At 43.3% G+C, this 12,543-nt stretch overlaps 1 protein-coding gene across 1 annotated transcript; it reads right to left on the reverse strand.

Annotated features, from left to right (window-relative positions):
• Positions 1 to 682: 682 nt before the first annotated feature.
• Positions 683 to 11,393, reverse strand: rhot2 (ras homolog family member T2). The gene is made up of 19 exons (XM_014158910.3): positions 11,191 to 11,393; positions 10,131 to 10,189; positions 9,480 to 9,561; positions 9,185 to 9,228; positions 7,966 to 8,019; positions 7,723 to 7,775; positions 7,458 to 7,566; positions 7,165 to 7,266; positions 6,951 to 7,049; positions 6,186 to 6,294; positions 5,887 to 6,007; positions 5,464 to 5,548; positions 5,086 to 5,231; positions 3,160 to 3,260; positions 2,217 to 2,347; positions 1,904 to 1,984; positions 1,683 to 1,805; positions 1,322 to 1,524; positions 683 to 1,139 (listed from the first exon to the last, which is right to left on the reverse strand). The coding sequence occupies exons 1-19, from the start codon at positions 11,225 to 11,227 to the stop codon at positions 1,022 to 1,024; spliced, it is 1,857 nt and encodes a 618-aa protein (XP_014014385.1). The 5' UTR covers positions 11,228 to 11,393; the 3' UTR covers positions 683 to 1,021.
• Between the last annotated feature and the right edge of the window lie 1,150 nt (positions 11,394 to 12,543).

Consider the following 12,543-nt stretch of genomic DNA (forward strand, 5'->3'; position numbering starts at 1 on the left):
TCAATCGAATACAATATAGTCACTTCTCTCAACAAGACATTGCTTCCTTCTCAATTCTAATCTGGCAAGCCACAACTACTGCTATTTTGTATTATTATTTTTTTTTTTACATAAATAAATGTATCTAGTTAATTTCACCCACAACTGTAGTATTGTAGCAGAAGCTAATGGAGTGATAAGCATGTATTTTACTGGAACGGTCCGTAAGAGAGAGGCTTCTGTATTTGGCAAATCAGGTCTGAAAGTCTATCTCAGTGGCTTGGTCAATGGGAAGACAAGTCTTTAGCTTCTGCAGGGGACTTCCTGTGCCCGCTCAGAGTGTCTGTTGCTCGGTTACGTCCTTGCAGCAGGGTCCTCCATAGCTTGTGCTTGAAGGCTTGTCTTCACCCCCCCCACCCCTCCCGTGATATGGACTGTTTGAATTTGCCATTTTGGTTTCTAACCAGCACCAGACTTTTTAAAGTTTGATATGTTCTTCCAAATTGCTATTACATTTTGAGATTCTCTTCCTTAGGAAAGACCACACATTAAAAATAAATCTATCCATTCTCCTGAACACCTTGTGGATGCATGTGGAAAAGTCTTGGGTTTGAAATGTCTCTCTTCTTGTATCTGTATATCCTCATTTGATAAAGCACCCACATATTCGTAGCAGCTCTTGGGGGAATCGTTGCGTTGCGCACAGGGAGGATACCTCCTTAGCCTGGATTTTGACACCATAAGGCAGAGTGAGCAAAGGTGGTCAGGAGAGGGTGAGAGATATTGTCACGCACCTCCATTTTGACTGAGATTATTACAGTCAGTCAAGAAGACGTGACTAACTGGAGTAGACTGGAAGAGCAGAGCAAAGACGAGGAGAGGGGAGGTTAGGGTATAAATCATGACAAAGTAAACCGTATCTGTGTTTTGTCTGTCTGGTCTGTCTGGTCTAGTGTGTCTAGGCGCTTGGTCTGGAGGATTGGTCTGGAGATTGGGGTTGTGGGGAAAAAAGAGGGAAGGTGGGCTCCGGTCAGGAGCCTAGTCATTTCTGTCGGGCGAAAGCTCTGTACATGGCAAAGCCTAGGACCGCGACCACTGCTGCTCCTAGCGTCACTCTCAGCCAGAAGGATGTATTGCTCATGTCGGAGCCATTCAGATGTCTGTGGGGGGGGACAAAGGCGTCAATGAAAGGACATATGAAACTGCATAGAGGTGCAGACATGAAAAAAGTGACATGATTTTCCTGTTTCTCAACACTGAATCGCGAAACTATAGATTAAATGGTGAGTGATTGAAAGAGGGACCAACAGTTTGTCAAATGTGACAGAGAACTCATACGTACGGGAACATGGCGGCCCAGGCCAGCTTGGTGTAGATGTTCTTGCTGGTGGAGTCCAGGGACAGGCCGGAGAAGGGGAGCGGCGGAGGCAGTCGGTGTTTGTAGCAGAACTCTGCCGGGGTCATCCCGTGGAGCTGTCTCACCTCGGGGAGGTCCGCTTTGGAGGCCACCATCACACAGGGAATACTGCTGTCCATGTAGTGTTGCTACAGAAAGGAAAGTAGACAGATGTGGATGAAGAGGAATGGGATATGGCGAAGAGAAAGAGGATGTGGGGAAGAAAGAAAGGAGGGAGACATTGAACAGATTCCTGATATCTGTGAAAACCAGAGAAGCTCTGAAGAAGACATGATATCCCACACACCTTGTAGATGCTGGCGCAGTAGTCGAAGGAGTGGGGGTCGCTGACATCATACATGAGACAGGCTACGTCACACAGCGCATCCGACTCCTTTAGGAACTTTGTTTCCACGTCCACCTCGTAGAGCTGCCAGGGGAAGACAACAGATGGGAGGTGAGGCTAATGTACTCTACCAACGGTCAGGGGTCAGAGTTGAGGTCAAAGTAAAAAGGTACGGAACTCACGATGAGGAACTTCTCCTGGTTGCTAACTTGGACAGTGTTTATGGTGTAGAGGGAAAAGCCACCAGTGGAACGCTCCTCTCTCTGAAACAAACACACCGACTGTTACTCTCATTAGTTGTAGCAATGTTAGTAGTTGGGGTCTTCAACATCATTTCTCAGCTCGAACACGTATTGACAAAGCGGGATGGTTTTACAATGAAGAGTTCAAGGCGTACTACTAGTAACAAAGTACTAAACGGTTCCTCCAGGAATGTGTGATTCTGTATCGCTATTTAGTCTAAATAACAGGCCAACAACAGCGAGATGATCGTACCGCTGTGTTTCGGCCGAGGAAGGCCTGGAGGAAGGCAGACTTCCCAGTACCCCGTGGTCCGATCACCTTACATAGGAACACCGACCGCTGAGTCTGGCCCTTCTCCAGGTCCACAGCCTTCTCCCGCGTCACTGCAGAGGGACACATACGGATAGCGCCAATACAGACACACACCGAAAACACAGGGAGTACACATACACTGAAAAACATATCAGGACAGGGAACCATTGATTAATATGATGGAGCACTATCAAAGCATTTCAAACATAATCGTATTTCCCCTTGTGGGTAATGCGGGATACATTTTGAATCTGATCTAAGGTGGTAGGACCTCTCCCACATTTATAGCAGGGTCAGCTAAACCTGCTAGACTCTGTGGCACAGACTGAGTGGGTGTGAGACTTACGTCACCCTACCCTAATCCTGCTACCCCATGCAGCCACGCCCTCAGTTTTACACACACCAACCAGCGTTCCTGAAGCACCCTTGTGGATGCAGGTTTCCGCTTCAAACAATCCCACTTGGTTTCACTGGAAGGTGGGTTGAGGTTAATTGACTAAATGACCAATTGAAGGAATGCAACTACGACATTATTGGTACCCTCAAATAAATGTGTGAATTTTGTGTTAGCAGCGCATATAATAACTACACAACACACACTCTGGTAGTCTTCACACCAGTCAAATAGCATACTCAAAGTTGACCTTTCAGAGTCACTGTACATCCTCAGAAGGCATACATGTACTGGATATAATTCCGTCTGTAGGGCCTATAGTGAACCAGATTATAGTTTTAATCCTCCTCTATGTACAGCGAGTGAGGTTTACTGCGGCACTAGGATTATAGGTTCTTGTTAACATACAGTCTATTTTCCCAGAGAGGCTACTTGCAGCAATGTAAAAACAAAACAAAAAGATGTGTTGACATGCGTACAGTCACAGACCTGTGACTGCAGTGGTTTGGGAGTCCTGCTCAGTGAGAATAGAATAGCCCAGGTATCCCAAGTACTCCAGACAGCGATGGATGTCAAGGTACGCTGAAAGCCTGTATATGGAGAGTAGTCACATTAGTGAAATTAGAGGAGGGAATAGGAAAACACTCACTGTCCTAACCTAACATTCATTTGTACTCACGGACCTCCTTACACAGAAATTCTAAACATAAAAACCCCCATGGCTGACATACACACATTGTCTGACAGACATGCACACAAAGCTACAGTGCCTTATTCAGACCCCTTGACTTATCCCACATTTTATTACATTACAGCCTTACTCTAAAATTGATTAAAATGTTCCCCCCCCCCTCTCATCAATCCACACACAATATCTCATAATGACAAAACAAAAACAGGTTTAGAAATGTTTGCTAATTTATAAAAAAGAAAATACTGAAATATCACATTTACATAAGTATTCCTTTACTCAGTACTCTGTTGAAGCACCTTTGGTAGCGATTACAGCATCGAGTCTACTTGGGTATGACGCTACAAGCTTGGCACACCTGTATTTGGGAAGTTTCTCCCATTTTGCTCTGCAGATCCTCTCAAGCTCTCTCAGGGTGGATGGGGAGAGTTGCTGCACAGCTATTTTCAGGTCTCTCCAGAGATGTTTGATCGCGTTCAAGTCCGAGCTCTGGCTGGGCCACTCAAGCACATTCAGAGATTTGTCCCGAAGCCACTCCTGTGTTGTCTTGGCTGTGTGCTTAGGGTCGTTGTCCTGTTGGAAGGTGAACCCCCCCCCCCCCCCCCCCCCCCACGCAGTGAGGTCCTGAGTGCTCTGGAGCAGGTTTTCATCAAGAAACTCTGTACTTTGCTCCTTTCATCTTTCCCTCGATCCTGATTAGTCTCCCAGTCCCTGCCGCTGAATCCCCACAGTATGATGTTGCCACAACCATGCTTCACCGTAGGGATGGTGCCAGGTCTCTTCCAGACATGACGTTTGGCATTCAGGCCTAAGAGTTCAATCTTGGTTTCATCAGTCCTTAGTCTGAGTCTTTAGGTGCCTTTTGGCAAAGTCCAAGCGGGCTGTCATGTGCCTTTTACTGGAGTGGCTTCCATCTGGCCACTCTACCATAAAAGCCTGATTGGTAGAGTGCTGCAGAGATGGTTGTCCTTCTGGAAGGTCCTACCATCTCCAAAGAGGAACTCTAGAGCTCTATCAGAGTGACCATCGGGTTCTTGGTCACCTCCCTGACTGAGGCCATTTTCTCACGATTTTTATTTAAAAAAATGTATTTAACCTTTATTTAACGATTCCTCAGTTTGGCCGGGCTGCCAGCTCTAGGAAGAGTCTTGGTGGTTCCAAACTTGGAGGCCACTGTGTTCTTGGGAACCTTCAATGCTGCAGACATGTTTTCATACCCTTCCCCAGATATGCGCCTCAACACAATCCTGTCTCGGAGCTCTACGGACAATTCCTTCAACCCTAATGGCTTGGTTTTTGCTCTTAGATGCACTGTCAACTGTGGGACCTTATGTAGACAAGTGTGTCTTTCCAAATCATGTCCAATCAATTGAATTTACCACAGCTGACAGTGTGGGCTCAAATCAAGTTGTAGAAACATATCCAGGATGATCAGTGGAAACAGGATGCACCTGAGCTCAACTTCGAGTCTCATAGCAAAGGGCTGAATACTTATGTAAATAAGGTATCTGTTTTTTTATTTGTAATAAATTTGCTAAAATTTCTAGCCTGTTTTTGCTTTGTCATTATGGGGTATTGTGTGTAGATTTTTTAAATGTATTTAGTCCATATTAGAATAAGGCTGTAACGTAACAGAATTGGGGAAAAGTCAAGGGATCTGAATACTTTCCGAAGGCACTGTACATACCAAGATGGCTACAAAGCGAACAAGGGTCAATACTCACGTCCATTGACACATGTAGCCATGATTGGAGATGTAACCCTCGTCTGTGGTTGAGACCGCCGTGTACACGTCTGCGCCCCAGGGCATGTAGGGAAACACACTGAAGAGATTCTTAAGCTCCGCGGGAGAGAGGGCAGAGTCTTTATCCTGGTGTAAAAATGAATATTGATAGAGGGGTAAAACACACCACTAAGTCCTAACAAACTGTCAGCAGCCATAAAAACAGCCATGCTGTTGGAGTGGGGGTACATTTCAATGCCTAAAATGTGTATTCTCTTTCCGCTAAAAATATAACCTGCTTAGTGCTTTGTTGACAAATAGACAGATGGATATAAATAAATGGACTTCCTGATTGATGGCCACTGAGGCGGTCACACACCTCATCATACTTGTCAAACAGCCTCTGGAGAAACTGGTGACCCAGATGATTGAGCTCAGTGGTGCAGCCCACGGGAACCCGTAACCTGGCAACACACAACAAACAGCCATATAAATACCTGGGCTTACCGTACACACACACCACACACACACACACACACACACACACACACACACACCCACGAGACGTTACTTGTCTGAGGTTTAGCTAACGGACGATATATCACTCTGGCTTGACAAATTAACATAAATCGTGTAAGGGCAGGATGTTTTCTGGAAAACACTGACTCACCAAAAACCTTTGTGACAATACCCGTGCAGTATCATCTTCAATATCACATTACATGGGGGAGGTAACCAACTGTCTCTAACATATGTCTGTGAGTGGGTCAGAAACATAAAGTAGTGGAGCCAGAACACATACTGTGGGTATAGGTAGTCATCCGTCAGCTCCAGCGAGTCATCGTAACCAAACTTCCTCAGGATGGTCCACGTGGTCTCGTGCCGACCCCTCTGGATGAATAACGTGTTGAGGAACAGGAAGCCTGGTGATAGAGGATACAATAGAATCAGGTCTGTTATGTCGCCATCTTATCACGTCGGCTCCATACTAACTATTGCCGCTACTAGCAACATTGAATTTCACAATTTTACCAGAGGCTAAACCCAACAAGTCCTATATCTTTATAGGCTGAGCCATCTCACTGTAGGCTCATCCCTCACCGTTCAGGGTAAGGCCATTGTCCTGCACCCCGTCGCTCGTGTTCTTCCACACCACAGTCTTCACGTCCTCCAGAGCTTGAGAGGCTAGAGGGTTCCCGAAACACGATTTCTGAGGAACCGCGCACACGCACACACACACACACGCACAGAGAGAGTTGAAACTATACCCGGTGTTCCAATGGCCATGCCATTGTGGGAGGAGTGGGAGGCCCCAGTGCACAACTGAGCAAGAGGACAAGTACATTAGTGTGTCTAGTTTGAGATACAGACACCTCACAAGTCCTCAACTGGCAGCTTCATTAAATAGTACCTGCAAAACACAAGTCTCAACGTCTACAGTGAAGAGGCGACTCCAGGATGCTGGCCTTCTAGGCAGAGTTCCTCTGTCCAGTGTCTGTGTTCTTTTGCCCATCTTAATATTTTATATTTATTGGCTAGTCTGAGATATGGCTTTTTCTTTGCAACTCTGCCTAGAAGGCCAGCATCCCTGAGTCGCCTCATCACTGTTGACGTTGAGACTGGTGTTTTGCAGGTACTATTTAATGAAGCTGACAGTTTTAGGACTTGTGAGGCGCATTTCTGATAAATTTCAAGTTATTTTAATAGACACATTTTTGTTGGCTTTTCTTTCAAAAACAAGGACATTTCTAAGTGACCCCAAACTTTAGTGTATATATTAGTAGTGTATATATTAATAGATTAATTGACGTATGGTTGATAGATTAAAGGATGAGGATGGATGGATGAGTGTTATTTGATTCTCACCTGGAAGCAGTTGAGTTCAGTGTCACTGAGGATGCGGTCATGGTCCTGGTCTGAGATGCTGAAGACTCGGCTAAGTGCTCGGACACACATTGACTTTAACTGGAAGTAACATCAACACACAGACACAGTTAACACTCAACAACCAAGATTCCGCAGTAAAACCAGGTCATTCCAAGGTATAAGCTAAAGCGATCCTCAAAATGTCCTCCCTGACCTGTTTGTCTTCCGGGTCGTAGAGCGGGGCGGTGGGGTGGAGCACAGCCTTCTGAGCGTAGTAGAACAGTTCAGAGATGTTCTTCAGGTTCTTGGCAGAACACTTGGGAGAGAAAAGTCAAAACCTCAGGTTTCCCTAATCATAGGTGTGTTCAAACAAAAACAGTTTAACTAAATATTGTTTGCATAAGATCGGTGGGAGTAATTATTGGTGTGAAACCAGGTCCTCATTGCGTTGAGTGAGTGGGGAGGCAGCTGAAGAGAGCAGAGTGAGTTATGAGATGCAAGCCTTACCTCAACACAGGTCTCAATCTCAGAAAACTGGTTCATGATAGGTAGAATGGTCTCCATGGAGCTCCCAGAGCGAAGGTCCGATTTATTCCCCACTAGGATTATGGGAACTCTGTGACATCATAAGGAATGCATTAAAGATCAAAGATATCCAAATGTTTTATGACACAAAAGGCCAAAGAGGCTAGTTCAAGCACAACACTTTAAGGCAACGACGACACACACAAGCTTCTAAGCACATGTCATTGAAACAACAGTATGCACATACTTATTCCCCTTCTCTGCTTCGCCATTTACCAAGGGGATCCATTTTGTTCGGATCTGAAAGGCGAGTAGCATAAGAAATTATAGCAAAACACTAATAAAATCTCTCATTTATCATATTGGTCCCATACTGTAGGCTACATTATACAAATGCTTGTTATACCATGCCAAATGCTTCCATATTGGTTTTTCCAAGAAGGAAATTTAAGCTCTATCAAAAACAGTGCACATGTGTGAGAGAGGATACCTTGTCTATAGTTTCCTCCTGGGTGACGTCATAGACCACACACACCACGTTGGCCTGCATGAGTTGAGAAATCATGATTGGAGTGCAAGGTCTTTATCGTCAACTAAAGCACGCAATCGAACACATTCTCCAAATGATTGTGAATTTGTAAGGTACAGCTGGGAAAGGCTCACTACCACACATACTCAACACATGATTAAATAATGAGGCGAGATCAACTGGTGGTCATCTACAGATGCTTCTCCTGTTCATTAGTGCACTTTGACAGCTGTTAGGTTTCGGTTAGATTAGTAAAAATATATATTTTTTAAAACATTAAAAATGCACTATGTGGGTTGAATGCTGTAACACAGACTAAAACAATGAATAAAAGTCCCATGATGGTAGTGACTCCCCATTAAAGCTTATCACCTATTAACCACCAGTTAATAAGTGAGGGCACACACTTAGTGTGTTGTGAATTCTGTAATGAATGATGTATTGTTTTAAAATTGTATAACTGCCTTAATTTTGCTGGACCCCAGGAAGAGTAGCTGCTGCTTTGACAGCAGCTAATGGGGATCCATAATAAATACAACACAAAGTTATTCACATTACTTTAATAAAATATTTATGTTGTTGTGTATATTACATTTGTTTTATTTGATCACTATTATTTCATTCCAAGTCATCAGCTCATCTTTTTAGAGCTGCTGCCTATGCTGTCTGACAAAATCACTATTTTTGTAGTTTTCAACGTAAATAAGGCATACTTTTATGACTGCTGAATAACAATACCTCGCAAAGCAACTGCTCTCTATGTATCCCCTCTTGATTGCACATTCTTCTATCTCTTACGTGGCAGGCGTAAAAGAAACAGACCAGACAAGCAGCCACGCAATGGATTATGGTCATTGTAGTATATTATCATGTTTTCTGCGCATTGAGCTCACAGGAAAAAAAACTAAAAAATGATTTAACCGACGTCAGTCAATTAGTTGTTTAAAAACAGAAAAATAACAGATATTTCAATTAATAGCTTAGCACTACCTGTTCAGCTAGGTGTAGCGTGAAGTTTCCCCTAGATGATGATCTTGGGTCAGTTTAGTATTTTCCCCACTAATGGTTAAGGTTAGGATTGAGGGAGGGGAAGCTGATCCTAGATCTGTACCTAGGGGAAACTTCACCCTTGAGCGTTCAGCTAAGGAAGAAGTGGGTCAACACTGAGAACTAGCCTTACCTTGATAATCTCCTCTCTGAGGACCTCATCAGTCTGTTCCGTTTCTGTAGGGCCAAAACAATGCACTCAATTTAATCAACTGATAACCAGTTGATAACAGTCACAGCACCTCATCAGCAGCAGCACTGAATTGGACCGATAAGCAAGCAATTACACTTAACCAGCAGTTCTGTTAGCTTGCAGACAAGACTTTCTGGCAGCTAGGAAGATATTTGGTCTTCATAGAGACGCACAGGCACATACACAGACTACAGCAAGAGAGTTGTATTAGGCCACTGAGCGAACAGCACCTCACCTGAGTAGTCCACTATGTGTGTGGGCACCTTCTCTGGAGTGACATCGGCAGGGATAGTGATCTCCTCAGCTCGGAGGGGCACCTAAGGGGGATTATATAGATTCAACAGTTTGACAGAGGGATTCCATTAACCTTTAATTAGCTTGGAACTGACAGGCTGAAATTAACTTCATGATTAGAGTGTGAGGAGTGTTTAGGCATTACACTGTCTGAGACTGGGATAATGACTTGGAAATGTCCTCTTTTTTGGATGAGGTGAGGAGAAGTGGCATATTATGAGTACAATACTACAATAACGAGTGCTTATATATGCAAAGTAAAGAGGACTAATGGAGGTTTATTTTCCCTACCAATCACACTTTCACAGTTGATGGTTATCGCCGACACCAAACTGAATAGAGCCACCTTCTGTGTGCTGTGGTGTAGATAGCAGACAATGTGTATGCAAACTTTGAATGTACCAAGCCAATGAGAATACTGCTTTTGTACGGTGTAGCAGTAGTCAGTGGATACATCTTTTATAAATAAGCTGACTATTTAGTCATCAATGTAGTGTTTGCATTCGGTGGGTATAATTTGATAGATGTGTCAGCACTGCAGACAAAACTGAGAAATAAACCAGTGGGAATGTACAGTCATAGCTACACTTACATGTTCAGGAAACTCCTCCCCAACCAATGACATGATGAGTGATGTTTTGCCCACCTTGGCTGTTGACAGAGGGGTGAAAAGTGGAACGAGACATTACTGAAAAAGGAGGAAAATGAAGCATGGAAGAAGAGTATTTCTGGACTGCAAAACACACTTCACCTTGAGGTCATACCCTCAGGTAAATAGATCACATTCTCCAGCTCATAAGTAGCCAGAGCTGGATTACATGGGGGGCTAATACTTAAGCTGAACTATAACTAAGTCTAGCTAGTTAAATGTCTTTATTTTATTAACCACAGAGTACGGCCTGATAAGGGGTTCTCTCTGACATTCTCTTGTTGAGTTTCCACGTCCTGGACACGATGGGTTCAGTGTTCATGAATAGGTCTGTTCATGAATAGCCCTGTTCATGAATAGCCTATTCAAATAAAGGGGCAATCAAAGTAGCTAAACTTACAATGCAGCTAGGGATACAAAGATAACAATTAGGAAAATACTTGGGGGTAGTTACTTGTAACAGTTAGCTAACTAGCTAGAATAGATCTGTTTTTTCCCCGAACCACCAACCACCAATATTGTCAGCAAAACATGTCAAATAACAAACATGCTCTTTAGCACACTTGGTGGCAAGGTATCTAAGTTAGTTAGCTAGCTAACGAATGAGAAAACATGTTGACAGTTAACTATCTAGCTAAATAGTTCTACCTAGCTACTAACTTGGCTAGCTAACATTAGCTAACGTAGGCTAGTACTGTAAGTGCATGTGCAAAACAACACGTACTGACTAGTACTGTCAGATTTGGTGCTGGCTAACTAGCTAATGTTAGACTAGCTATGTTATGTACCTAAATCATAATGATGGGATGGCTGGCAATGCTATAACATTAGGTAATTAGCTAGTAATTCACGGGGGGGGGGGGGGGAATCCAGAAAACTGCAGGTTTCCATCAGGCAGTCTGTAGCTAACAACGTTGGCAACGTTAAGGCGTTAGCTGTACAGTGGCTAACTAACGTTAGCGCGCTAAATATGTGTGTCAATATTAAATTAGAATTGACTTACGTTCCCCCAATAACAGTATCCTGACATCTCGTTTCATGTTTCGCTCCCTTTTCCAATGAGTGTACTCTGCTGGGTCTAATGCGTCTAAATTAGTTTGACTTTTTAACCGCTGTTCAGGTAGCTAGCTACCTCTCGGACCCATTCCAGCTAGCTAGCTAGTAGCTACAGTTAGCGAGCAGCACCCAAGGAGAAATCTAGTGGCTTCCGGTTCAAGAGAGCCAAAAATAGCGCCCACTGTCGTCCATAGAGTGGGCGAACTTGTAGCTACTGTAACAATATCATGTGTACCAAGTACAGCAAGTGACTACAGGTTTTAAGAATGTCCTCTCTATAAGCCTGAGGCACAAAAAAAGCAAACAACCAATTTATTGACTCCACAATGTCAGATTTAATTGTCCATTTTTCCCAATACTTAAATCAAATCAAAGTTTATTTGTCACGTGCGCCGAATACCACAGGTGTAGACCTTACAGTGAAATGCTTACTTACAGGCTCTCTTACAGGCTCTAACCAATCAGTCTGATGGATAACAGTCAGACGCTGTATTATAAAGATACAAATTGGTCATCAGTATTGGTAGTATGTTTATTGGTCTTACCAAACCCTCTTTAATGTAACCTAAGTGTTGGGGGCCACCATGGCGGCTATCACGTTACTTTAAATAACAATCATATAATCTGCACATTGTCGAACTAATCAAATCAAAGATTGGTCACTGTTCAGATGTATGGTCCAGGTCTCCAGGCAGCCAACTAGACAATTTCATATACGTAGGCACAGGATAAAGTTGTTATGCACATCATATAAAAAGGTTAAACAAAATTGACAGATTTTAACTTCGCAATTTATTGTTATATCTATGTTGTAATACATTTATGTATTTTTGGGGGTTCAGAATATATCCACAACTTTATCTTTAGCCATTATAGGTCAGGGTTGCCTCTAGTAAAATCACAAGAAAGTAAATAAAGTATTAATATTGGCATGAGAATCTTAGAACCAAAACAATGACCACGTTTGTGACAATTGAAATACACCAATAAAGTGCCAAACATACAGAATGGTGTATTTAAAATATATACACTGCTCAAAAAAATAAAGGGAACACTTAAACAACAGAATGTAACTCCAAGTCAATCACACTTCTGTGAAATCAAACTGTCCACTTAGGAAGCAACACTGATTGACAATAAATTTCACATGCTGTTGTGCAAATGGAATAGACAACAGGTGGAAATTATAGGCAATTAGCAAGACACCCCCAATAAAGGAGTGGTTCTGCAGGTGGGGACCACAGACCACTTCTCAGTTCCTATGCTTCCTGTCTGATGTTTTGGTCACTTTTGAATGCTG

Source organism: Salmo salar, chromosome 19 (genome assembly GCF_965601325.2).
Source record: "Salmo salar chromosome 19, fSalSal1, whole genome shotgun sequence".
Taxonomy (NCBI): domain Eukaryota; kingdom Metazoa; phylum Chordata; class Actinopteri; order Salmoniformes; family Salmonidae; genus Salmo; species Salmo salar.